Below are 27,435 nucleotides of genomic sequence, written 5' to 3' on the forward strand. Positions count from 1 at the left end.
CTGCTTGTTACTAGACCTAATGTGTTAAGATATGAGCCTGGTTTCTTTTGGTTCAGTGGCCTTCCTTGCCATACACACGTTAGATGAGCTGGCACATTTGAGCAAGTGTTTAAAGCCTGCACAGGACCATGATACCGTTGAAGGATAGGTAGGAAAAAGCTACTTTAGCCTGCTATCAGCACACTGGGCTGGGGCGATTCTTCTCTGTGCCATGATTCAGAACTGTAGAGATGTGATGCCAGTGTTCTTGTTCCTGTCCTGCAGCTCAGGTATTAGCAAAGATCAGCCAAAATGAAATGTGTCTGAGTCTTTGTAATTTAAACCTTTAAACCATTCTCAGTATGAAATGGAGGGATACTAGATTCCTGAGAAAGCAGGTGCACTTATAAGTTTGTTGTTAGAAGTTAGAGATATAAAGCAGGGATGTAAATCTTTGAACTAATTTACAGAAACAATCATTTGGTGACTTTCTAGGAGTAATAAAGTTTCAACTTAGCTTTGTCTAGCAGTTTCCAAGTTTACAAGTGGTCTTTTGGTCCAACTTTTTAAGGTCAGAATCTGTTTGTTTATTTTAAAAATGTGCATGATGATTCTTTATTATAGTCAAGCCTCATAAACTAGTTGATCTCCCATTGTATATGAAAAATGTTGCTGTTCATCAAGCAGTTCTCCAGCTGGTCACTAGAGGACTCCAGAGGCTGCAGGATGTTGCTGGGGCCAGTGTCTCCAGTGTGTCAGACAGTCTGTCATTCCTTGATTAGAACCACAGATGGAAATTCGCAAATGTCCTTTCTTATGGGAAGTGCTAGGAAAGTAATAGTTAAAAATGTTTCTTCAAAATGCTGGTATGATTGATTTTTTGTGCTCTATTCCAAGTTTATTATTTTTTAAAATATAATTTTGAAAAGTCACTCTAAACATAAACCTTAAACAGTACTTTCTCTAATAAATATATTTATATAAAAAACGTAATATAAATTTATTAAATATAAATATACATTTTCTTCCCTTCCAAAGGATGGCTCTGTGCTTTCAAATAGAAGCCTAGTTGCTCATGAGGTGATACAAGTATTAAAACACTGTTGTTGTTTGCTTCCAGGGGATCCGAGCCCGAGTTTTGGAAACTCTGGTCATGTTGCTGCTTCTTGCATTGCTGATTCTTGGGATGGTGTGGGTGGCTTCTGCCCTGATTGACAGCAATGCTGCCAGCATGGAGTCTTTATATGGTACATGATTACTGTTTAAATTATTCCTATGATGGGCATTTGAGTTTGGGATACAGTTATATGGTGTTTTAAAACTTTTAAATAATTCTTTGTGCAGTTAACTCTTTTACAGAATTTAGATGTCTTTAGAGATATTTAAACAAAGCAATAAATATTCATTTTTTTCAGAAGACTAAGCAGTTTTCCATCTATTTTTGTTTAATTAGTTTCTATTCTTAAAATTCCATTGAGTGTTTTCTCCCTTTGAAACATTTTTTTTCATTTTTTTCTCCCTTTCTTCCTTTCTTTTCTTTTTTCCAAGACAGGGTTTTACTGTGTAGCCCTGAGTGTCCTGAAACTCACTCTGTAGACCAGGCTGGCCTTGAACTCACAGAGATCCATTTGCTTCCTGAGTGCTGGGACTAAAGGCATGCATCACCACTACCACTGGCTCAAAAGGGTTGTTTCTTATTTTTTTTTTTTTTTTTTTTACTTTAGATATTTTTTTTCTTTTTTATACTGTAGTCATTTTCAGGGACCTTAAGGACTTCAGCTGTCCTTAAGGCTCATAACATGGCATTACTATTGCCTGCCTTTTCTAAGTATCTGCAGAAGCACATGGATACTTTAGATATTTTTATTCTTAATTTAGAAATAAGACCATTTATGCACTCAGATAGGAAGTTAAAATTTTTATCACAACTTACTATTTATTAAGATAAAATATAGACTATTTTATTTGCTACACTTTCTTATTAAAATGCATTGATATTTTCACAGATCTCTGGGAGTTCTACTTACCGTATTTATACTCCTGCATTTCACTGATGGGATGCTTGCTGCTTCTCCGTAAGTTCTCTTCATGGGGACACTGGCAGGACAGTGAAGTCTTGTCCCTGGAAAGCTGTGGCAGTTTTCCTGATGAGATTTATTAACAATGGAGACTGGTTTTTGAGTTGTCCTTAACTTTTTTTTATTATTTCAGATAAATTTTAATAATTGAAATAATTGGGTGCTTTTCTTCACTAAGGAAAACCTTTTCCACTATGCTGGACACACACACACCACAAAACTAACATGTTCCCCGTGTATCTCCCACTCCCGCCCCATGAACATATTCTTTACATCCGCTCTAGCCCACCTGTAACACTGGAGTTACTTTAAACGGAGAGAGTAAAATTCCTTCTGATGACTTTGTAGCCTTTATTTCACGATTTGTCTGGTTTTCTGAAGACATCACACTCTTCTCAGGGCCTGTGACTGTAGTTGTGACTTTAGATGCTATTTTCTGGCTCTCAGTTCCAGCAGGTTAAATGTTGTATTTGGGGGTTATTTAATTTGTTTTAAACAGGAGTGTTGGTCCTTTGTAGTCTTTCTCCATCCTCACATTCCATGTGCTGTGTGTGGGCTCCTCATGCTGTGCGTGGGCTCCTCATGCTGTGCGTGGGCTCCTCATGCTGTGCGTGGGCTCCTCATGATGTGCTCGTTCTTCTTTCGTGGAGCTGAAGGCCTCTGATGGGGTGCCTGGTGAAGCGAGGCTGGAGATGAGGATATTACCCAAAATGCTCTCGCAGCTGATTTCTCCGTTTTCTCACCAGTTATTTCATTTTTGCAGTGTGCACCCCAGTTGGCCTTTCCCGTATGTTCACAGTGATGGGTCAGTTGCTGGTGAAGCCAGCGGTAAGTATTTTATTTGGGTTTGCTAAATATTTATGTTTATATATTTGATCATATAACAAAGATTTTTAGAACATTAAGGACAGTATTTTTTTAGGTTTATCATTCATGTTTTTATTTTCTGAAATCACTTTTTTAATCTTTAGAAACAAAATATGTTTTTGCTTTTCAAAGTGCTAACTATATACACTTAAATAAAAGATTATATACAAAATTTTAAGTCAAACTTTGCAGGTGTTTGTAAGTATTTTATGTGTTCATTGCCCTGAATCCAACAGTAATTTTATCTGTTTTATAATTGATCACACAGCTGACCATGTTAATATCCATGATTCTAGGTTATGAGAGGCTTGGGGATTGTGAGCTCAAGACTAGTTGGGCCACAGAGTGAGGAGAGCTGTCTGCAGATAAAACTAATAAATCAACCAAAGCTTCCAGACGAACACAAAACAGAGACAAAAATAAAATCGACAGTATTCATGCTTTGATTTATGAACCAGTTTCTGAAAATATACACGTTGTATCTTGAATTATACTTTTACTCTCAGAAATGACTTGTAGTGGGTAGCAATATAATGATCTGTTCCTATTTCTCTGATCTTTGAACTATTTTTTACAGACAATAACTTCTTAGCTATTCCTAGACAGTCTGCCATTTATCATTTAAGTTCCTTTCTTGGCTCCTCATTGCCTACAAACTTACGTTTCAGCTATCTACACATTTCGGGTTTTCTCAGCGTTCTGTGTTGCACCTCTCTTCTGCTCCTGCACAGACTCTCATAACAGTTTGAAGCTGCCTTGCTGTGTCCACAGGGCTCTGTGCTGTCGGTTCCAGGCTTGCTCTGTCTCTGCAGGGCAACTCACCTGCCATAGCCCCCAGCATACTCCTGGAGGGAAGTCCAGATGTCACTGTGGTCACTATGTACTGCCTTTTCCACATTTACCAGTGCCTGTGGCTTGTGTCTGACCAAGGCTATCTCCTGAGCCATTTGGCCCAGGGCCTGCCCTCTCCTTGTGGTGATGCCATTAAGGAAACACACTGAGGCAATACTATGGTAGATGATCTTTCAGTTATCTCTTATTTGATTTTGAAAGTTACAATCTCTCATTCAGTTTCTTTTAAAAGAGGTTTTGTGATACTGAATTCATTTAGTTTCTTCTACTATGTTTTTTTTTCTTCTATTTCCTGTAGACAACTTTTCAATTCCCACTCTTAGTCTCCAGTTTTGTTACTTCTCTACCCTGTGCCCTGGACCCTCTCTGTCATTTGAACCTTATCTATACAGATGGTAATGAGAAGAGGAGGAAGCCACTGATAGTCTGCTGAGCACTGTTGACTAATGCAGAGAGCTGCAGCTCCACCTCCTTGTTTATAAAACCAAAGTACTTACTTCTGTGTCACCTGTCACCATGCTGCCTTTTAACAACACCTACACAGCCTTAGTTGTTTTTATTTTCTTTCTTGTTCCTAATAGTCAGTGAACATGACTGGTTACTGAGTAATCATGCATCTGCCCCATGCTGGTTCTAAGTGCTATATGCGACACACAGTTTCATGTCATCTTGACAGGCTAATGTGGGTGTTGGTGGTCTCATTTTTTAGGTAAGTTGGCTTCAGGAAGTCTGAGTAGTTAGTCACAGAGCTGTGTAAAGGCAAGTTTGAACCCAGAGCCCAGGCTCCAGACCACTATCTTCTAGTCCTTCAAGAGCTTCAGAGTAGCGATTTCCTCCTCATGAACTTGCCTCCTTTCTACCTCTGTGTTTACACATGGCTTTCTCTACCTGAAAGTGCCTGTTCACTTCTCGGAGTTTAGGCTGTCAATCAGGTCAGGTATTTTAGCCATCAGAAGCACTGGCTCGGTGTTCTTTCTCTTCAACTTGAAGTACTTTTTCCCTCTGACCTTTGCTAACATTTTTTTTCAGCCTCAGTTTTGACATTTATTTTAATCTCAAAGTTACTGTTTGAAATTCTTACCTTGGTTGCTCATGTCTGAGTTCCCCTTAGCCCACAGTAGTGATGAGCCAAGGCCCTGAAGGCACTTGGAGTTTCCCTGTGAAGCCTTTCCTTAGAGCATGAAGTAGTGAAGTTGCTGGAATGCTCATAGGCACATCTTTGTGCTTCTCCTCTTGTCATTCAGGTGTGGTCTGAATTATCAATAGTTTATACTGTAAAATCAAAATCCTAAAAATGTTAGGACTTCGGACAGGTAAATGTGACCAATTTAAATTCAAATAGCCAGAAATGATGGGAAACTCTGATCAAGAGGAGAGTTCTTGTCTTGCCCCCTCATTGAGAAACAGTCTTTGGTTACTCTCCCTTTGGTTATCCAGCCAACCTCATCATAAACCACTCCTGCTTAGGACCCCATGCTTTCTAGCCTGTGCTGCTTCTCAACCTTAGTAAGGTCTCTGGAGATGTCTTTTCTCTTTCCTCCTTCCATGTGATGGTCATTCTGTATCATTATCTATTATCTACTCCTTCTTTCCTTCCTTCCTTCCTTCCTTCCTTCCTTCCTTCCTTCCTTCCTTCCTTCCTTCCTTCCTTCCTTTTTATTTATTCATTGTGTTTCACTTTATGCATCTAGGTCCCATTCATTTCCCATCCCTGTGTATCTGCCCTCTGTCCTTGCAGCACCCACCCCCAATTAAATTTAGGAGAAAAAAGAAAAGAAAAAGGAAAAAAAAATTCTTAGCGTGGAAGCTGTAGCATGGCATAGGAAGTCACACAGTAAACCCCTCTATCCATATATCTTAACTTGCAAGTGTTCATTGCAGAGTCTGGCCCCCTTGCTCATCACTGCAAAGGGTAAACTCAGGAGAGCTCACCCTGGTGTTGAGGACAAAGGAGAGCTGGTGGGCTGACCAACGCTGCGACTACCCAGGCCCAGAACCAAGGTTGTGGATTGGTCCTCCCCCAGTATTCACCCTATCTGTGATCTGCTGGAGCCTGTGAAGGGGCCAGTCCTGCAGACCCAAATCTAGTTTTTCTTATTTATTTTGTTTTTAATGTTTTATTACTCCCAGGGTGGATCTGGTGATACACCTGTTCAGTGATAGCTGAGTGCCAGGCTGAAGGGAACGGTAGATACTCGTGAAAGGACTGGAAAGCAGTGGTTGCTTTCCGAATGTATTCAGGTGGGAACCACCTGCCTCTCGAGCAACTTGTCAAGTCGGCAGGTGTGCAGAAACAGTCTTCCCATCCTTACTTTACTCCAGCAGCTCCTTCCTTTTGTCGCTTTGCTGGAATCAGTAGCTTGGGCTTGAGTGATAGGATGCACTGCTGCCAGTTCTGCTGCTTTCACACTCTCCAGAGACAGAACCTTCTCATAGAACAGTTAGTTAACAAAGCCAGAATTGAAGTTTTCGGTTTTACTGGTTTTGAAGACAGTCAAGACACTATCCCACACAGTCGGCGATTGATGAGTGCTCTACCCCCCCCATTGTATGGATGCTGTTGAGTGTGTGTGTGTGAACACACTGCTTTTCTAAGGTTTGTCTTGGATGGATTTTATGAGCTCAGCTTCCAGTACTCATGGAAGTACTTGCTGTATCAAGTTAAGAAATGGGATGTTCTGTGTGTCTCTGATAAAGTTTATGGAACTTTTGTTTTATTTTTATTTTTTGTTTTTTAATATAGAAGCAGGGTCTTATTGTGTAATTCTGGCTAGCCTGGAACTTGCTATGTTGATGAAGCTAGTCTATATGTGGTTGTGAACTGGCTTGTGACTGGTGGGAATTTAACCCAGGCCCTTTGGAAGTGCAGCCAATGCTCATAACCACTGAGCCATCTCTCCAGCCCCCAGTGTACAGATTCTTGATATAGAGAATAGGTAAAAAAAACCACATGGGAGACAAATATTGTACTACATGTTCTCTTTCTTTTAGCCCTAAAATAACAGCTTGCTCATATAGATGTATTTGCTGTGTTTGACTCTGTTTAAAATCCATGCCTTTGTTAGCTCTTGAGAATACTACTACGAAGTGTAACACTTTAAGCCTTAAAATATCCAATTTAGATGCATTTAGATTTTATTCTATCAAGTTTTGAACTGTTTGGTTAGTACTAAAACAGAAAAACATAAATGTCTTAAAAATAAAGTATGTAAAATATACTTAAATTTTTCACAAATTAAATAGTTTGGACATTTAATTTTGGGGTCCTAGTTATTTGAGTCAACATAACACATGGTCTTAAAACAATAAACTGAAGAGCCTGGGGTGTCCTATACTTGAGAGTGTCACATTGCATTATTAAGTAGTTCATCTTTCCATTTAGATACTTGAAGACTTGGATGAACAAATTTATATGATTACCCTAGAAGAAGAGGCACTCCAGAGAAGACTACATGGTATGTATGTTACATAGTTAGATCAGGTAGAAAAATTAATTCAGTAGAGACACACATTGAAGAGTGGAAATATATACTTTCTCAGAGGCTTACAAGTGACAAAGGGAGCTTGTGAGAATTGGAGGGAGATGGGCCGGGCCACATGGCTGGCTTTCTGGTAGGCGGTGGCCACAACAGCTCCTTGGACATCTGCATTTAAGGTGCTTCAGGTCTGCACACTGCCTTCAGTGACTCAGGCCTGCTTTTCCCCTTTCTGTTGAGATTTGAAGGTAAGAGTAGCCTTTCTTAGGAGATCCTTAGGATCACTGTTAGCTCAGGTGGTTTTTATACCAGCCTTGAGTTAGTCTTGCATTGCTGGAATTGTTATGGCGGCAAGCTGCCTTAAAAATGATTTTAGGGAAACTCCTTAATAATGTGCTGCTGTGACTGGCCACTGTAGGTAATTTAGGTGGAAACTAAGAAGCTGAATTGTTCATAATATAAATGATTCTAGGGCCAAGTTGATATTTGACTGTATAAAGAATTGCAGCTTCTGTGGTTTATTGGTTAGCATCTGCAGAGGGGAAAAGCTAGAAGATCATAACATTTCATGATTTGCTGTTTTAAACTTTTTAAAAAATATTTATTTTATACATATATGAATATATTGCCTGCATGTATGTCTGTGCACCATGTGCAAGCAGTGTCCATGTATGACAGAAGAAGGCATTGGATCCCTTGGAACTAGAGTTACAGATGGTGTGAGCTGTCATTTATTTGGGTGCTGAGAATCAAAACTGGGTCCTCTGGAAGAGTAAGCAGTGCTCTTAACTTCTGAGCTGTCTCTCCAGCCCCAACGATTTGCTACTTTTAGGAAAGAGTAGAAGTAGGCCCTCAGTAAGGTAAGTCACCTTCATGGATTTAATTAAATATGGTATAATGTTAAATGCATTTTGTTGTAGCAGTTATTTTATATTTTAAATTATAAAGCAAAAAGTACGTTTTACCCTTGCTCTGGGAAGAATTATAGAGCAGCAAGAGTATCAGACTCTAAAAGTGCACTCATGTTGCTGCTTTATGGAACTGATGGTGGCATTTTACTAATGGTACACTAGTGTGTGTGCTGGAGGTTATTATAGGCAGCTTTGGGATATCTCTTCTCTCCAGGGCACTCCCTGGAGAGACTCAACACTTGGCTGGTGGTAAGAAGGACTTGTCTTACCTTGAATGTAGCATGATGTGTAGTGGCATGGAGTTCCCATGTCCCTTGAAATGTATTAGTGTAGCTGAAACATGGAATGTCTGACTGTGGCTTCTCCAGTGTTCTCCGACACTTGACAATGCTGTTGTAAAGCTGTTGAGTGGTTTCGTTCTTTTTCATAAGCCATTAATGAAATAGCAAAGTTGTGCTTGTTTACAGTGTCAGTGTCCTGAGGAAGCCATCCTGTCCTCAGCCTGTTCCCTTTCTCTTCCTGATTTTGCATCAGATGTGAAGATGAATTAAGACCATTTCAAGATGATAGATTAGTTGACTGATGGAAAATGAATAAATAAACAATAAAAATAAATAACACTTTAGTGCACAAACACAGAGAGAGTAAGAGGGATCCACAGAGTTCTACTTATGTGGTTAAGATAGCCACTGCCTGATGCCCCCTCTTAGTTGGCAGAGTAGAGGTACGGCTTCTGAATTACCTGTGATCATAACAGAACTCTATGCTATTCCTCACATAGTCTCCCTTCCATGCTGCCTGGAGACTTAAGGCAAAGGGTGTACTTAACCCTCACCTCACTCTCTGTGACAGGTCACAGTAGATGAGTCCATAGCGTCTGAACTCCTGACTCTGTATCTCTGAATGCCTTATTTCTGATGTAGTTTCCATGTTCCCTAGCTTCTATAACTTTGGCATGTGCTGCTTATATCTGAGAATTAATCCACCCCTCCCTTTCCTCACTACAAACCCTCCCAATATACTCCTCCTTTCTCTCTTTCAAATTCATGGCTATTTTGTTCATGAATTGCTTTTATGTACATATATTCATAAATACAACCTACTCAGTCTGTATAATGTTATATATGTTGTATGTTTGTATTTGGGGCTAACCATTTGATGTTGACTTACCACTTGGCATGCTCTTTCCTTGGGAAGACTATTTCTCAGCATTACTTAGTTGCCTATAGTTCTTTGTATAAGGTTAGGGCCTATGGAGCAATAAAAAAAGAAAAGGAAAGTAAAGGGATACAAATAGGGAAAGAAGTTAAACTATCCCTTTTTGTAGATGACATGATAGTAAACATTAGAGATACAAAAAATTGTATCAGAAAACTTTTAGAAACAGTAAACAAATTCAGCAATGTTGCAAGATACAGAATCAGCTTGCAAAAATCAATAGCTTTTCTATACACCATTAATAAACATATAGAGACATACTCCCTGTCCTAGTCATTGTTCTGTTGCTGTGAAGAAACCATGACCAAGGTAACTCTTATAAAAAACACTTAGCTGGGCATTTGCTTATGGTTCCAGAGGTTTAATGTTATCATCATGGTGGGGAGCTTGGTGACATGCAGGGAGATGCTAGAACAGTGGTTGAGACAGTAGCTGAGAGCTACATCCATAGGGACGGAGGGAGAGAGAGAGAGAGATAGGAGGAGAGTATAGAGGAGATGAGAGAGAGGAGAGAGAGATAGAGAGAAGATAGAGAGCTGTGAGGGAGGGGGATTTTCGGATTTTTCCTCTCCGCTCCTCTCTCTCTCTCTCCGCTCCTCTCTCTTGAAGAGAGAGAGAGAGAGAGAGGGAGAGAGAGAGAGAATAAGTGGGCCTGATGTGAACTTCTGAAACCTCAATGCCCATCCCCTGTGACACACTTCCTCCATTAACACACAAGGCCATACCTTTTAATCTTTTTATCCTTTCAAATAGCTCCACACCCTGGTGACTAAACATTCAAATATATACGCCTATGGTGGCCATTCTTATTCAAACCACCACACTTCTATTCACAATAGCCTCAAAGGAGATAAAATACCTAGGAGTAAACCTAACCAAGGAAGTGAAGGACCTCTACAATGAAAAATTTAAACATCTGAAGAAAGAGATAACATCACTAGAACATGGAACAACATCTCCTGTTCATGGATGGTAGAATTAATATTGTGGAAATGACTGTTTATACTAAAAGCTATTTACAGACTTAATATGATCCCAATCAAAATCACTATCTCATTTTTCACAGAAATAGAAATAGCTATCTTAAAATTCACATGAACCCACAAAAGAACTAAAATAGTTAAAACAATCCTAAGAAAAAAAGGACAGTGTTGGAAGGATCCTCATTCCAGATCTTAAGTTCAATTACAGAGCCATAATAATACAATTAATATGGTATTGGCACAGATATAGACACAAACCTGTGGAACAAAATCCAAGACCCAAACATGAGTACTCATGACTTCAGGCAGTTGATATTTGACAAAGATGTCAAAAAGATAAGCTAGAGAACAGAAAGCATCTTCAATAAATTGTGCCTGGAAAACGGGGTGTCCACCTGTAGAAGACCTGTATCTGTCATCTTGCACAAAAACTAACTCCAAATGGAGTGAAGCATGGAACACTGAAACTGCTAGAAGAAAACATAGGCAGTTCCTGTATGATGTAGGAAAGGACTTCATGAAGAGGACTCCATTCACTGAATAATTGAGGCTAATAATTAATAATTAATAATTAAGTGGGACTTCATGAAACTAAAAAGCTGCTGCACACCTAAAGAAACAATCAACCAGGTGAAGAGGAAGCACATAGAGTGGAAAGAAACTTTGTCAGCTCTATATTTGACAAAGATTAATACTCAGAATATATATAAAAACCCTCAAAAATAGAGCCAAAAATGAACAATACATTCAAAAAAATGTTCCTGGAACATGAACAGAGAATTCTCAAAAGAAGAAAAAATGGATAAAGAAATACTCAAAAATGTTCATAATACCTAGCAATTAGGGAAATGCAAATCAAAAAAGATTTTTATCTTACCCCAGTCAGAATGGCAAAGATCAACAAAACAGTTGACAACAAATGCTGGAGGCAGCATGGTGGAAAGGGAGCCATCATTCACTGTTGGTGAGGTTGCAAATTGGGGCCATCATTGTGGAAATCAAAATACTAAAGCTAAAAATACATTTATCATGTGTCTTAGTTACGGTTTCTACTGCTGTGAAGAGACACCATGACATGGTATTTTTTATAAAGGAAAACATTTAATTGAGGTAGTGGCTTACAGTTTCAGAGGTCTAGTTCATTATCATCATGGTGGGGAGCAAAGTGGCTGGGAGTATGGCGGTATACAGGCAGACATGGTGCTGAAGAATTCTACATCTTGATCCCAAGGCAATAGGAAGTGAACTGAGACACTGGGCATGGCTTGAACATATATGAGACCTCAAAACCTGCCTCTACTATGTCACACTTCCTCCAACAAGGCCATACCTAATACAACAAAGCCACACTTCCAAATAGTGCCAGTTACATTCAAACTACCATATCATATGACCCAGCTCTTCCACTCACTCATTGACATATGTCTGAAGAACTTGACCTCTGACTCCACAGATACTTGTTCAGCCATGTTCATTGCTGTGCTGTTTACAATAGCGGGATGACTGACCTTCCTCAGATATTCCTCATTACCTCAGCTGCTGACCTTGCTTCCTGTTTCTTCCTCCACACTTGTCACTGCCTATACCCTCTGAGCAGCCTCTTCTCTTGGCCCTGTGGCTGTCTTAGCTGTGTTCTGGCTTAGGTCCACCTTGCTCAGATGCCAGCACTCGTCTTTATTCAAAGGGACTTAGCTGCTACCATTCTGTCCTCCCCTCCAACGTGGCTCATTTTCATCTGCATGGAGACACATATACATTTTTTAAGGGAACCACAGGAGGGGAGGAAGTGGGAACTGGATTTGGCATGTAAAATGAGAAAGGATAGTTTTTTAAAAAAATAAATAAAGTAAAATAAAAACTAAAAAAATTGTTTTTACATTATCCATACAAAAGTTCATCTATAGGAAGATAGGACCAGCCTTGAAAAGTCCAGTGTCGCGAGGACAGAGATCACGTTTACTAGGATGTGTGATATCAGCTCTTCTCCACTCTTGTGTTTGGCCACCTGAAGAAATACTATGCATGTTTAATTTCCTGGTCTGGGACACAGACAATATCATTTTGAGTTCCACCTCCACCTGGCCTAACAGACTGCCATTTGACAGGTCTGTGGTACTCCTAGAAACTATAGAAACTAGATGCATAGTCTGCTATGACCGACATAGCATATGACTTAGCTTGCAGGCCGGATGCTGATGTGTCAATGGGACTACCAGAAGCTGGAAAAGGAGGAGTGGGAAAAGCTCAGAGGTACAAAGTCTTAGAGGAGCAAGTATTAAGAGTTAGTGTACTATATAAAGACCACAGTTGATAATGAGGACAAGTGCTGGCAAAGATATAGGGACAGAGGAACACTTATTCACTACTGGGGGAATACAAACTGGTGCAACCAATATAAATAAGTGTGGATGTTCCTCAAAAAGATGGAAGTAGATCTGCCACATGATTCAGCCGTACCACCCTTGAACACATAGCCAAAGGACTATATATCCTACTATAGAGAATCTTACTCATCATTGTTCACTATTGCTCTATTAACAATAGTCAGGAACTAGAAACTGCCTGGATGTCCATCAACTGATGAATGGCTAATGAAAATGTGGTATAGTTACACAATGGAATGCTGTTTAGTTGTTAAGAGAAATGAAATTGTGACATTCACAGACAAACAGGTGGATCTGGAAACAGTCATGCTGAGTGAGCTAACCCAGACTCATAAAGACAAATATCACATTTTCTCTCACTTATGGTTGTTGAATATTCAAAACTGTCATTCACAAATAAGAGAAAACATGTGATACATGCCATATATAAAAAGTTTAAATGGGGCTATCCTGTAATGGGCAACAACAGTTCTCTTACTAAATACCACAGGCTAACAAAAAACCCAGTGCCAGGTTGGGTTATTTCTTTGTGAGTTGTGGGCTTGGGAAGTCCCAAAGACCCCCTAAACATTACAGTGTGTTGCCAATGTTATTAGTTACCCTCCTGAACTTGACAGTAGGCCCAGTTGCTGAAGAAATTGCAACCATCTAGAAATCAAGCTGGTTCAGACCTGGAAGTTTCATCCCTATTGGCTAGCTCTCATTGTCCAGGAAGGTGCTAAGCAAGCTGCTGATAAGAAAAGTAATCATCGATCTTACCCAGCTGTGAGGCCTGGGAGCTACAGTAACAACTTCTCTGACAAGACATATGATTGTGACACGGAAATGACTTTCCTTCTGTGTCGTAGGTCTTGATCTCAAAGCTCCTCTAGCAGGACTTGCCGTATTTTTCATAAGTACAGCAAGTATCAGCCATACACCCTCAAGTCCACCTCCACTGCATACTGCTTCTCCTCACCTTGATTTCTTTACAGCCCTTTCAGTCTCTGGCATGCCTGACAGAGCATCTTAGGGCAGGAAGCTTTGTAATTGTTAGTCTCTTCTGTGCAAGATACAGGCCTGGTGTGAGATATGTGTGTGTGTGTGTGTGTGTGTATAGGAGATCTCTATCTCTCTCTATCTCTATCTCTGTCTCTGTCTCTGTCTCTGTCTCTATCTCTATCTCTATCTATACATGGGTGTTCCTTGCATCATTGAGTAGATAAAAAGCAAAACAAAACAAAACCAAAAAGAAGGCAGAAAATTTTTTAAAATTTTTTATATTTTTTTTCTCATGGTTTATTTTTTTTATATATTTAAAAATTTCCATCTCCTTCCCTCCTCCTCCCCCCTCCCTCCGCTCCTCCTCCCCCTTCCTTCCCCTCCTATTTTTTATATTTTTTTTATTAAAAATTTCTGCCTCCTCTCCGCCTCCTCCCAGCCTCCCATTTCCCTCCCTCTCCCCCCACTCTCTTCCCCCTCCCTCTCCAGTTGGAAGAGCAGTAAGGGTTCCCTGCCCTGTGGGAAGTCCACGGTCCTCCCCCCTCCATCCAGGTCTAGGAAGGTGAGCATCCAAACAGGCTAGGCCCCTCCAAACCAGTACATGCATTGGGATCGAAACCCAGTAAGGCAGAACATTAAGTAGGCAGGCAGGGGAAGTGAAATTCAGTGAGAAGACAGAAAATAGAATTCCAGTGAACTGGTTTAGGAAGGGTGACACTGGGCCCCAGTAAATGGCTGACCTTGGGTAGGTGGAAATGAAATGGTTTTCCTGCTTTTGTGCCTAAAAAATCTGAGCAGTAAAAACTGTTTGCTTCCAGGACTCCCGTAGAGGAGCCTGACAGAAAGTCCATTACAGTAATCGGATAGAAAATCTTTTATAATTTTTTTCCCAGTGTTAAGAGGATACATATATCATTAACATACTTAAATGTTTAAGTAATGCAGCAGCATTAATTGAAATAATTAGCTTTTGTGTGTATATAGCCCATGGGTGTACTGGGTAACTTTAGAAGTTCCATAATGAATAGAAATTATATTTGTTGTTTGAGTTCAAAACCTTCACAGTTCTTTTAAGGTAATTTATTTTAAAATATTATAGTCTTTGAACTATAATTCAATTCTGTTAGGTACCATTTTCATCTTCATGATAAAAATTTGTGTATAATTTTTGGTAGCAGTTTCTTGCTTGATTCTAATTTTTTTTTCAGTACTGGAGATCGAATACTGGGCCTTCCTTCTACATGCTAGGCAAGCACTCTACCACAGGACTGTCTCCAGCCTCTTGATTCTAATCTTTTTTTCTTTTTTTGGTTTTTCGAGACAGGGTTTCTCTGGAGCTTTTTTAGAGCCTGTCCTGGAACTAGCTCTTGTAGACCAGGCTGACCTCGAACTCACAGAGATCCGCCTGCCTCTGCCTCCCGAGTGCTGGGATTAAAGGCGTGCGCCACCACTGCCCGGCTCTAATCTTTTTTTTTTTAAAAAAAGCTTTTTTCCATCAAAACTTACATTAACTCTTTATTCTTAGAGCTCAGAAGAGGTAGTAATTTTTTCCAGGTTTTGATATCTCTGGACACAGAGAAATTGAAGGGAATGAAAGTAACAAGACATACCTGTGCAGCTTCTCCCTGGACCTTGGTACCCTCTCAGCCAGTCTCAGAGTCATCATCAGTGTTTGACTCTTGCTATTTAGAAGCTGAGTTTCAGAGTTTTGTGAGGGCACTGACTTGGGATACATCTCTGGCTGCTTTTCCATATAGCCTTCTGTCAGGCCTTTCCCTTTGTCACTGGCAGGACCACCGGGCAGTTGGGCTGCTGCTTTTCTGACATCATTGATCTGGCAAATACGAAAGTTTTCTTGGCTTTGTCCTAGGGAAATCTTCTAGGTTCTAGCAGTGATCATTTGAAAAATTGTGTGTGGTGGGAGTGAGGTGTTTTCCCTGCTGTTGTGGCCACAGAATCTGAACTGTCAGAACCATTCCACACACTAAGAATACTTGGTTCATATAGAATATCATGTATGTATGTATGTATGTATGTGTGTGTGTGTCTGTGTGTGTATGTATGTATATACAATCACTGAATAAAGAATACCTTCTTTGAATAGGGATTATATATATATATACATACCGTATGCAGAGGATATAGTAGATTATATGTATATATTACTGTATCTGTTTGCCTCTACATACACATAAACACATACATACATATGTCATTGTAGGGAAGAAAATATCTTGGATTCAGCTCTGAGCTTTTATGTAAAGTGTCTGGGCACAGTCAGACAGCTTAGACCTGATATGTATTTCTGAAAAGCATATGTATTCATAGGTGAAACAGTGACAGATGCCATAATTTATTTGGCTTCTTGGGCCCTTTAGTCACTTTCATGACAATAAAATGTAGTCCAAACAAATTATTTGATGCAAGATGAAATGAGTGACTGTGGGATATATAAACTAAAACGCCAGTAAGGAGGGCAGCTGTGGAAAACAAATGAGAAGCTTGTGGAGCCTGTGTCATAGCCTATAGAATTTATAAGAGAAGTTGTATTATAAAATTCACATTTTAAAAAATGGAATGAGGATTCAGTATGTGTCAGCTTCCTTCCAACCACAGCCTAGGTGAATGATAGTGTTACTAATGGCAGCATCAAATATGCAAGGTAAAGGGTTACTCTTAACATCGTGTCTAGTTCAATATCTACTGTGCTTGTAACTGAAATAAAAAAGGACCAAACCATTATTTTGATTGCACCTAACATTCTATAATACTCCTAAAGCTGTTTGTTTTTAATATTTTTGCCCTTGATTATAGTTACTTATAGTGAAAGTGTGTTTGCATGTCCACAGTTGTATTGGGTATCAGAAGTCTTATAACACCAGGTTCATAGTCATAGTCAGGTGATGTTAGAAGTCAATAGAAATTGCAATGTTAATAAATATGAGTATTGCAAATAGAGTGGGTACAGAAATGGAGCTTGTATGTGTGTGCCTGTTTCCTCTACAGACAGCCCCAGTGTTAGTACACAAAAAACAGATTCACTGGACACTTGGACATGAGGCTCCAGCTTTCAGGTGCCTCACTCATTGGGTCTGTGGAGAATGGTGTGGTGTCTTTTCTCTCTGTGAAGTACTAGGAACCTTGGGTTTGAACAGTTGCTTTTCTGACCAAGTTACTTGAAATAATATCAGAACTTGAAAAATCTCCCATTCTTGGAGATGGGATTGTTGGTCAAATTTAAAGTTGTAAGCAATTAAAATTTTATAGTTACTTGGATCAGATTTTCTGATCTATGCCTTTTTGTTTGTATGCTAAATTAAAAAATAAAATAAAGAAAATATATTTATGCTGGAGATTACTATGTCCACATAATATTCAAGAAGACTAAGTTTAGTACCCTGAATTATTTAAAGTACAGAATTATTTGTGGAAATAGTTTTATTTCATCAAGCTATCTGAATTATATACATGCCTAAGTTAAAATGCTTATTTCTTTTAAAATACACTGTATATTTTAAAATAAATAATATCTTGAACATCTGAAGCTATCTTATATATTGAGACTGTTTGTGCATTGGAAAAAGGGCAGCTCAGTTACTGGAGAAATGCTGAAGTTTGGGAAATTTAGTTATCTTGGGAGCAAAACATTTTCAGTACCACACCAATTCTTCAGCTTAAGAATAAAGCTGGGAAGAATGCCTTCAGCTATTAGTTTTCCTGAATCCAAAGACATGGGTGGGGCAGGATCAAAAATACTCATTTGATCAAAGTTATTGGCTCTGAAGGTATTCTTACCTGTGTAAGGAAGATGAAAGGTGTTGTTTTTATTGCATGCTAGTAACAGTGTAATTTTGAACTAATTGGTGTTGAACTGCCAATCACCTGGAGGGAATGCAAATAGATACTCTTACAATTTCCTTTGAGGTAGTGAAATCTTATGTCGGGGCTGGAAGAAAAACAGAATAATACCGTGAAATTGACCTTAAATGAGCTGCTTTGTGGTTTTCTTGGAGAATCCCTTTTTATTTTTCAGGACTTGTCCAAACAGGTTTTTGTCTACAATTTGACTTATTGACTAGACAATGCTGACACTAAACATTTTAGGTTTGTTTTGAAATAAAATAATGATAATATGGTTTTTAGGGTATTTTCATTTTTGATGCAACTTAAATTTACATAATAGTTGAGTGTTTACAGTATGTTCTAAGTCCACATACTAGCCATTGTTGGCTTTTGGTCATTTATAATGTAGGATTCTCTCCCACATTTTTGCTTGGTTATTAATATATTACCATGTAATGAAGGAAGGAAATGTCCTGGAAAACTGTTATTTCAGGTGACTTATCTGAGGAGAGTAGGAATGTGCTCTTGATTTTTATATGAAAGATAGTACTTACCAATTAACTCTTGTGTGTCTGGAGTTGGACCATCTAAAATAATAGCATATTTTGGAAATGTGACTTCAGGGGGTTGGAGAGATGGCTCACTGGTTGCTCTACCAGAGAATTTGGAATTAATTCTCAGCATCCACATATAGCTTAAAACCATCCACAACTCCAGTTACAGGGAGTCTGACACCTTCTTTTGGCATTGCATGCATGTGGTGCATACACATACATTCGGGGCGGGGGACACACATGAACACAGAATAAAATTTTAAAAAATGTCACTCCATCTATTTTTCTTTGAGGAAGTATGCATTCATTATTATAGACATTTGTGTTGAGCTATGTAGACATATCACAAGGTAGGCTCCTAGTCTCTTCACTTAATTTCAAATTGACACCACACCAGGAATACTGTCCTGTAACCATTCTCTTTCCATGTTCAGAATATTCATCAATTATTCCCCAGTCTCAAACTAATTACTGGAAGTAAAATAGCACTGTTAGATATTTTGTGCTTGTATTTAAAGATACTTGACAGTCTTACAGTGCTGTGCTGTCCTCTGCAAGTCCTCTTTTCTTTGGAGATGCCCACTAACTTTGTAACCTAATTGCCTCTTTTTTGCTATGGTTGCCAGAACCTCAAAACTAAATTTGTAGTCAAGTTGTATTAGGTTTGGCTCATAATGCCTGAGTATCTCTGTGCTACATTTAACCCTACTTTTGTAAAAGTGTAAGTTGGAAAAACTGTCATGAATGGCTTAAGCTCCACGTCCTTTGCTTCTATCCAAGGTGCCAGACACATGCCTCTTGTCCATTTTAGAAGGGTGGGAGTACGTACAGACAAAATACATAGATAGGCACCATCCTCCACTTGCTCTGCTGAACTTCATTTGACAAGGAGGTCAGGAGGGTTCCTCTCAGGAACCTGCCCAGGAGGAAAGTTCTGCAGCTCTAGCAAAGGGAAGCATTGGATTCTTACGAGTGAAACTCATCTTGTCTGAAGTTCAAACCAGCATTTATCTCTCATAACTTCATTCTTAAAATGCAAACAACCAAGACTGGTGAGTGAGGAAAGCCTCCCATGTGAACACAGCAGGCATAGGCGTGTGGATATGGGTGCATGGAGGAGGAATGGCTCGAGATGAACCACTTCTCATACCCTGAGTCAGACAACAAGGCCACTTTCACCTGGAGCATTGACTTAGAAGTAAGAAAATAAGCCAGAATGACAAAAATAAGTAAAGTGTAAGAGGTAAGAATTTTAGAGACCACTTCAGTAAAGTTAGCCTCTAGCTATCAAGACATTCCTTCCAGACAGGGCTAAAGAAAAAAATATGATGAAAAAAAAATGACAGGATCAAGAAATTGCTCTGATCTGATCTGTGAATTTTGAGATTGAAAATGCTCACTGTGTTCCCAACACTGCACAGACATGCATTCACAGAAAGAATATTGGGAACAAAGATCCTACACAATTTACAGTGTCATTGATAAGCAGACTTTTCTGGGGTAAGACTGAGAATTGCTGCAGACTTCTCAAAAACAGTATTGAAACTGTAGGCTCATGATTAAAGGCTCTAGCTGGTCGTGATAGTTTGCAAGATGCTGTAAACGTTAGAACAGTGGTTTTTATCCTTCCTAATGCTGAGACCTTTTAATACAGTTCCTTCTGTTGTTACCTCGGACTATAACAGTATTTATGTTGCTACTTCCTAACTGTAATTTTGCTACTGTTGTGAATTGTAAATATCTATGTATTCTGATGGTCTTAGGTGACCCCTGTGAAAGGGCTGTGACCCTCAGGTTGAGAAACATGCATTAGAAGGTAGATCTTAGCTTCAAGGAGCTGGAGGCATGTCCTTAAGAGGTATTCTGTCTGTGATTCCTTCCTCTCTCTGCTTCTCTCTTCTGCTTTGGTGAAGAATCAGCAAAACACCCCTAGGTGAGGTGGCATTAGGAAGAAGTGGGCATTGAAACAAGTCCAAGCAAATGCTTGACACAGAGCTTTGTGCACACTTTATTCTGATAAGGATAAAACTTTTAAAATGCACTGAAAACTAGGACAATAGTGTGGAAAGCTGATGTACTGAATTATTCTGAATGCAGGAACTGTATTTTACTGAATGTAATAGGGTGAATTGGCTATAGACAAACAGAATGAATGAGGGTGGGCTACTTAGCACATCATTTTGTTCAGGTTCTGCTTGCGTTTTCTCTGATAAAGCCAAAGCTTTGCAGTTTTCCTTCCCCTCTCACCTTTCCTTGCTGAGGCAGGAAGCACTCCTGAGCTTTCAGTCTGGAGTTTAGGTGATTAGGCTCCCTGCTGTGCTGTTCTCATCAAGGCTCCAGGGACAGACCTGACTGAAGGGATCTTTGGCATTCTTACCGCCTATGCTTTACTTATTCTTCTTGTCATTCTGTTTTCTTATTTCTAAGGGTCAATGAAGAAAAAACAGATATAGAAATTGGATTCAGTTGGACTGGGCTCTCTGATAAGGAAAACAAAGCAAGCCCAAAACTCAGCATGTTCATTATATTGAGTTGAATAGGGAGACAGGGTTATTGCATATACCTGAACAAGGTTTAGTTTTTCTGAATAGGAAATCTCTGTAGGGCTGCAGTCTTCAGGCCATAAATAATTCTGGGGAAGAAAGCTATGGTAGACATTTTTCTGCACTCACAATCAACATTTGCTCTTGGATCAGGAAGGAAGGCTTTGCCATTCATTTTCCCATGGGTCTGTAGTCCTTAACATGACTGTGCCATATCAGCAACTCACAACCATTCAGGACTTCATTCACTCAGGGTTTTTTCTGTTCCCCATACTGCTGTAACAGGATTCCTGACACTAGGGCTTCCAGTTGCCTGGCTTCTCTGTGTGCTTGTATATGTATATTCTTTTATAAATAGTTTTATTCACTTTTGAGAATTTCATACATGAGCATTGCATCTACATCACTGGTCCTTTCTGTTTCCCCACCTACTCCTCTACCCTTCCAAATTTCTGATGTCCTCTCTAATTAATATTATTATACGTAAACATACATATACACAAATGCATATATAACCTACTGAGTTTATTTAGTTTTGTTTGTACATATGCATATATCCAGGGCTAATCTTTACTGGAAAGTTTCCAGTTGGCCTCTTCAGTGAGTTGCTTTGCTGTTTTAAATAGGGAGCCAAGTTCATTTGCTTATCACAAATGTTCCCCCCACCCAGACAGGGTTTCTCTGGCTGTCAATCTGTGGACCAGGCTGGCCTTGAACTCTCAGAGATCCTCCTGCCTCTGCTTTCCAAGAGCTGGGATTAAAGGCATATGCCACCACCTATTGGGTTCCAATGAATTCTTAACTGATTTAAGAGATTAAACTTCAAATAAGATCTAGATAATGATTATAGTGAAACACACACAAATGCAAGGCAAGTAAAACCTAAAAGGAAGTAAAACTTAAAAGTTCTCAAAATAGAATTTAGGTCACAGAACATTTAAGAAAATGATCATTATGAAATGATAAAATATATTTTATAAGAAAAATGTAGCCAGGCGATGGTGGCGCATACCTTTAATCCCAGCACGTGGGAGATAGAGGCATGCAGATCTCTGTGAGTTCGAGGCCAGCCTGGTCTACAGAGTGAGTTCAGGACAGGCTGCAAAACTATACAGAGAAGCCCTGTCTCAAAAAACCAAGGAAAAAAAAGTAACAATCCTAGAGATATAATAAGGGAGACCTTCAGCAGCCAAATGCACATTCATAATGAAAACAATCCTTTAACAGTGGAAGAAGCCTAACCTGGCACATTGTATCTGGGGATTTAAAATCATCTGTTTCAGGATTTAAGAGATTGAGCAGAAAGACTAGGAAGATACTGTACACAGACCATTGTGAGACAAGTAGAAAGTAGGAGTGGAGGAAACCCTTATGAAAACATAAGGTGCAATCCGATGCATTTAGGAAAATGTGCATTTCAGTAGCCTATCACTTTGGCAAAAGTCCAACAGTTGGCTGCATCCAGTGTGAGTGATGGATGGTATAGGCATTTTGAAAACAGGAATTTTCAAAACCTGTTGATAGAAGTCGAAACTACTACAATAATTTGAATTATTATAGTACATAAAAACATTTGGGAACTGTAAACCTTAAAAAGCTTTTAAAACTGAAAGTGGCCCACCATTCTGAAGACTGGGAATCTGCCTCACGGAAGTAATAGAAACAAATGAACCGAATGTGCTAATGCTTACCAGAATATTGACGAATGCAATAATGCTGAGTGGAGCTGTGGCACGTCCAGATTGTGATATGCATACTCAGCTGTTAGGAACTGTTTATTGACAGGCAATAGCAAACAGTCAACTAATGTGTCTGGTCTGACATTTTTCTAAGAGTTTGGATGAGTCAGAAAACCCATATGTAAGACAGAAGTTAAATATGAATGTGAAGAAAGCCGTGGAAGCACCAGCCACACTGGGGATAATTGTAATTTTAGGAAAGCAAACTGGAGAGGGGAAGGTCTTGACTCCTTGCTCTTACTATAGTAAGCACATGAAAAGAAAGATTAGTATAAGAGATCCAGCAAGGAAGGACATTTTCTAGGAAATGTGATTGTTAGTCTTCAAGAGTTTGGATTCTCTAGAGCAGTGGTTCTCAGCCTTCCTGCTGCTGTAACCCTTTACAGCTCTTCATGTCCTGGTGACTCCCAACCATAAAATTATTTTCCCTGCTACTTTGTAGCTGTAATTTTGCTACTGTTATGAATCCTAATATAAATATCTGTGTTTTCTGATGGTCTTAGGCGACCCCTCTGTAGGGGTCATTTTACCTCCAGAGGGGGCACAACTCACAGGTTTGAGAACCGCTACTCTAATAGTGAGCTTTTATGTGATTCACAGCAGCAATTGTCCTTCCCAGCCCTCAGTGAGTACCAGATGTTTTGTATTTTAGCTACAGGTCTATCTGCTCTCCTTGTTAAGGCATCCACTGCTACACTTACAAGTACTTTTGCTTTGATAGGGCTGTCTTCATCAGTGGAATACAATGTAATGGAATTGGAGAAAGAACTTGAGAATGTAAAGACCCTTAAAACAAAATTAGGTATTGTACTTTTCTTTTGGATTTATTTGTTAGTCTTGGTTAGCTGTAAAAAGACTGTAAATAGTCTTAAAATATTTGAAAATTTATGGAAGTTTAGTTTGTGTTAAAAACTTTCTGTGTTCAGAGTCATTGGTCTTTCTTATAGGAGAGGGTAAGTATAAATTATCTGAAATTACTTTTTTAAAAGGCTTGTTTATTTTATATGTTATGAATGCTTTGCCTGCATGTCTATCTTTGTATCCCCTAGAACTGGAGTTACCAGTAGTTGTGAACCACCTCGTGGAAGCTGGGTGATGAGCTGAGGCCTCTGCAAGAATAACAAATGCTCTAAACCACTGAGCCGTCATCTCTCCAGCCCCTGAAGTTACTTTTCAAATATGTTAACATGCAAAGTTGTTGGGACTTTATCTGTTAACTTGAGTTGATTTTTCCTGTATATGGCTGGCTGCACACAATACCAGAGTGGGTGTGGAGATCAGAGAAGAACTCGCAGGAATAGGGTCTCCTGTTTCTTCATGTGGACTTTGGCTAGTGGCAGGTATCTTCAGTCACCAAGTCATCTTGTTAGCCCCACTTGCATTATTTTTTGAGAAATACTAAGTAAAAACTTCTCTGTCAATGTGATTTTTAAAATGTGCTTTTAAGATGTTGTTTTATGACTGATAGAAGGCACTTTAATTATGATGTGCCTTAATGTGACTTTCTTGGGTTTTGGTTCAAGTTTCTTGGATGTGGGAATTTATACTTTTCATATAACTTGAGAAATTTTGGCTCTTAATTTATTCAAATATTTTTCTTTTCTCCTTTGTGCTACCCTTTTCAGGGACTTCAGTTCTTTGCGGATTATCTGTAGCTCGTTTGGTCTTGGATAGTTTCTGTTGTGGTTTTGCTCATCTCAACCTTTCTTCTGCAGGTCTGATCTGTCTCTTAGCCCAGCTGCTGTATTTTATTCTCAGACACTGGTTTTCAGTTTTGCTTTGGGCCTGTTATCTTCATGCTGATAATTGACATTGTTCAATCTGTTTCCCCCAACTTTGTTGGAAAAAAGAAGGAATATAGTTATGAGAGCACTCTTAAGTATGTGTGTGCGCATGTGTGCTCAAGTGTGTGCTCATCTGTGGGTATGTGTATGCCAGCGGTTAATATTGGGTTTCTTTCTTGATTGCTTTCTACTTTGTTTTTGAGATTTTAAATTTATTTATTTTTTAATTGAATCTGTAGCTCACTCTTTTGGCTCTGCTACCTGGCCAGATATCCTAGAGCTCTCTCTTCCTGTCTCTGCCCCCCCAGCCCTGGAATTACAAGCCTGTGCATAATACTGGGCTTTCTCATGTCAATTCTGGTGTTCAAACTCAGGTTTTTGTGCTTGTACAGCAAGGACTTCACCAACTGAGCGGTTTCTGTCCCCTCTGGGAACTGTGCTGGTTGTCTGTTGTTTGTCAGGCCAGAGCAGTGGCTCTCAACCTTCCTAATTCTGAGACCCTTTAATACAGTTCCTCATGTTGCAGTGACTCCAACCATATAATTGTTTTTGTCTCTACTTCGTAACTATAATTTTGCTACTGTTATGAATTGGAATGTAAAGATCTGTTTTCTGAGGGTCTTAGGTGACCCCCCCAAAGGGTCAAGAACTGCAGGTTAAGAACTGCTGAGCTACAGCTAACGTCATTTGGAAAAAGAGAACCTCAGTTGAGAAAATGCTCTACTAAATTGGCTTGTGGACATTTTTTTTAAATTAATGATTAATGTGGGAAGGCCCAGCTCATTGTGGATGGTGCCACCCTTGGGAAGTGGTCCTGAGTGGTGTAAGAAAGCGGTCTGAACATGTTAGGAGGAGCAAGCTAGTAAGCAACATTCCTCTGTGGCCTCTGCATCAGTTCTTCCTCCACGCTTCTGCCTTGACTTACTGTCCTGACTTAGATGAGGGACTGTAACCGTGAGCTGAAATAAACTCCTCTCTCCCAGGTTTCTTTTGGTCAAGGTGTTGATAGTACAACAATCGAAACCATCGCTAGTAAAAAGCACTTCTAATCCCTTTGCCTGTGAACTCTGACATTCTTTGTTAGCTCTTGATAAGTTTCAAATGATTGGTTTTGTTTCATATTATTTGTTTTATATTATTTTTTATTTCTTTGCATGCTCAGCAATTTTGAAAGGAAAATAGGCATTTTGGGATGCTGGTATTTTTTTTTTGCATCCCTGAGGGGAAGGAACTTTGGATTGAAATGCAGTTAACTGATTCAGTGGCCTGTCTCTGCAATCTCTCTGGGCTGGGCCAGAGCAGTGCTGCTCCAGGCCACCTGCTCCATTGTGGGGCATTTCTCCTTGTGGCCCATGCAACTATTAAGCACTATTCCCTTATGTTTGTCTTTAGCCGTGGAGTGTTTCGTGTCTGAGCTGAATATATGAGGTGACCCTTGGCAGACTTTTGGTGTACTTAATTTGTCCTGCAATCTTGTCTCTGAAGAACTCAGTTAGTTGGTTTTTTCAGACTCACATTTCATGTTTTCAGGGCGGGAGTGAACTGAGCTTTTCTTGGTTCCTTTGCCTAGCCATCATGTTCTAGAAACTTTCAAGATTTTAAATGAGGTCATTTAGGTTTGTATTGTTTACTGCCCCTCAAATCTATTGTACTTCCCAAGGTCAGAAGTTCAGGGTCCTGAACATTTTGTGTATTTGTATGTGTACATGTGTGTGTCTGTATGCCTGCTTGCCTACCTTTCTTTCTCTTCTTACTTCTGTGGGTGTGGCTTGATGATTTTATTATTTGAAAAACTGTTGGTCATTACCTTATCAAATTTTTAAAAAGTAATTTTTTATTGATTCTTTTGGAATTTAACATCGTGAAACTCAGTTCCACTCATTTCCCAGTCTCTCCATATCTATCCTTTACCCTTGTAGTGTCCTCCACCAAGAAAAACTTTAAACTAATAATAAAAATAAAAATAAGAATATTAATTAAACAAACAAACAAAAGCCCTCTCCTCCTCCATTTTCCCTGCCTCTCTATTGTTCTTTATTTGTCTCAGTGACACTGGGAGCTGCAGTGTATCATGCTTTCTGTCCAAACAGCTGTACTTGAAAATGTTCATTGTGTAGTGAGTTGTGGGTCTGGTTCCAGGCCTCTGGCTTCTGGTCCACCATCAGTGCTGGACCCTCACCGAATCTCCTCTCAGGTCTCCTGCTGTTGCCCCGAGTCATGGAGATCCTGTGGCTATGTATGGAGCAGGTCCAGTCCTTCATGCCCTCTAGCAGGTCATAGCTGGGGTAGATATTGGGGAGTGCCAACTCAAAGCCCTAGATGTGTACCTGGGTGGTAGCTGACTTGGTTTATCTGGGCTTCTGGGACCACCACCCCTCAGATGAGGGGCAGACCCAGCTCTCCCATGCCCATGATGAGGCATGGGGCCAGCTTTCCCAAGTGCACATGGGGGCCTCCTATGAGGGGCAGGATGAGGGGGCAGGGTCAGCTCTCCAGTGGGAGAGGGCTGCTCTCTCTGTGCCAGTGAGAGCCAGTGCTAGCTCAGCCCCTGTACTTTAACACATGGTTCAAATGGGCTCCTGTGGTAACATGGGCAACAGATATCAACAGAGACCGCAGCTGCATCAGAGCCATAGACCTAGATATGAACATCAGCAACAGTTTGGGCTCAGTTGTCACCATCGCTCAGGGTGGTAGTGCAGGCCTCTCAGATCAGAATGGGCCCAGCAGAAGCATGGTCCCCAGACTCCAACATGGCCAGGTGGTAGCACAGACTTCTGGCATCCTTTGTGGCTTTTGGTGACAACATGGACCACAGACATCAACGCAGAGACCTGACTATGGAGGGATCATTGTCTGGTTCCTAGCAACAGCTGGGCCCAGATGTCACCATGGCTCTAGGTGGCATCATAGGCCACTCAGATCAGCATTTCTCCAGCCATAGGGTGGCCCTCCGACACCAACATGGCCCCAGGTGGTGGACCAGTTCCTAGGCATTGCATGGCCCTTGATGGCAACAGGTATAGCTGTCAGTATGGACTCTGGCTGCAGTAATATCACGGACCCAGATATGGCCCTGGGCTGTAGCTTGGGCCCTGATGTCTCCATGGCCCCAGGTGGCAGTGCAGGCCACTCGGTTCAGGGTGGCCCCTGTGGTGGCATGGCCTTCGGGCACCAACGTGACACATGTGATAGCCCAGTCCCCAGGCATCCTCATGGCCTTCAGTGGTGACAGGAGCCACA

General features: G+C 40.1%; 1 protein-coding gene and 1 non-coding gene across 6 annotated transcripts in view; one reads left to right on the forward strand and one right to left on the reverse strand.

Moving 5' to 3' along the window:
• Lmbr1 (limb development membrane protein 1) overlaps positions 1-27,435 on the forward strand; it is a 128,137-nt gene that overhangs the window by 72,145 nt on the left and 28,557 nt on the right. For 3 of the 5 annotated variants that reach the window (XR_005284282.1, XM_038319029.2, XM_038319032.2), the window contains 5 exons: positions 1,100-1,226; positions 1,986-2,054; positions 2,821-2,885; positions 7,159-7,231; positions 23,130-23,210. Coding sequence is in view for 4 of the 5 variants with exons in the window: in XM_038319029.2 (XP_038174957.1) it covers positions 1,100-1,226; positions 1,986-2,054; positions 2,821-2,885; positions 7,159-7,231; positions 23,130-23,210 (415 nt within the window). In the remaining variant the exon portion in view is untranslated. The remainder of the gene's footprint in view (positions 1-1,099; positions 1,227-1,985; positions 2,055-2,820; positions 2,886-7,158; positions 7,232-23,129; positions 23,211-27,435) is intronic. The other 2 variants (XM_038319031.2, XM_038319030.2) reach the window with 2 other exon arrangements.
• On the reverse strand, positions 1,723-1,850 carry LOC119808583. Its single transcript, XR_005284506.1, has one exon. It is a non-coding gene; the product is annotated as a small nucleolar RNA SNORA33 (small nucleolar RNA).

The sequence above is a fragment of the Arvicola amphibius genome, chromosome 2 (assembly GCF_903992535.2).
Source record: "Arvicola amphibius chromosome 2, mArvAmp1.2, whole genome shotgun sequence".
Taxonomy (NCBI): domain Eukaryota; kingdom Metazoa; phylum Chordata; class Mammalia; order Rodentia; family Cricetidae; genus Arvicola; species Arvicola amphibius.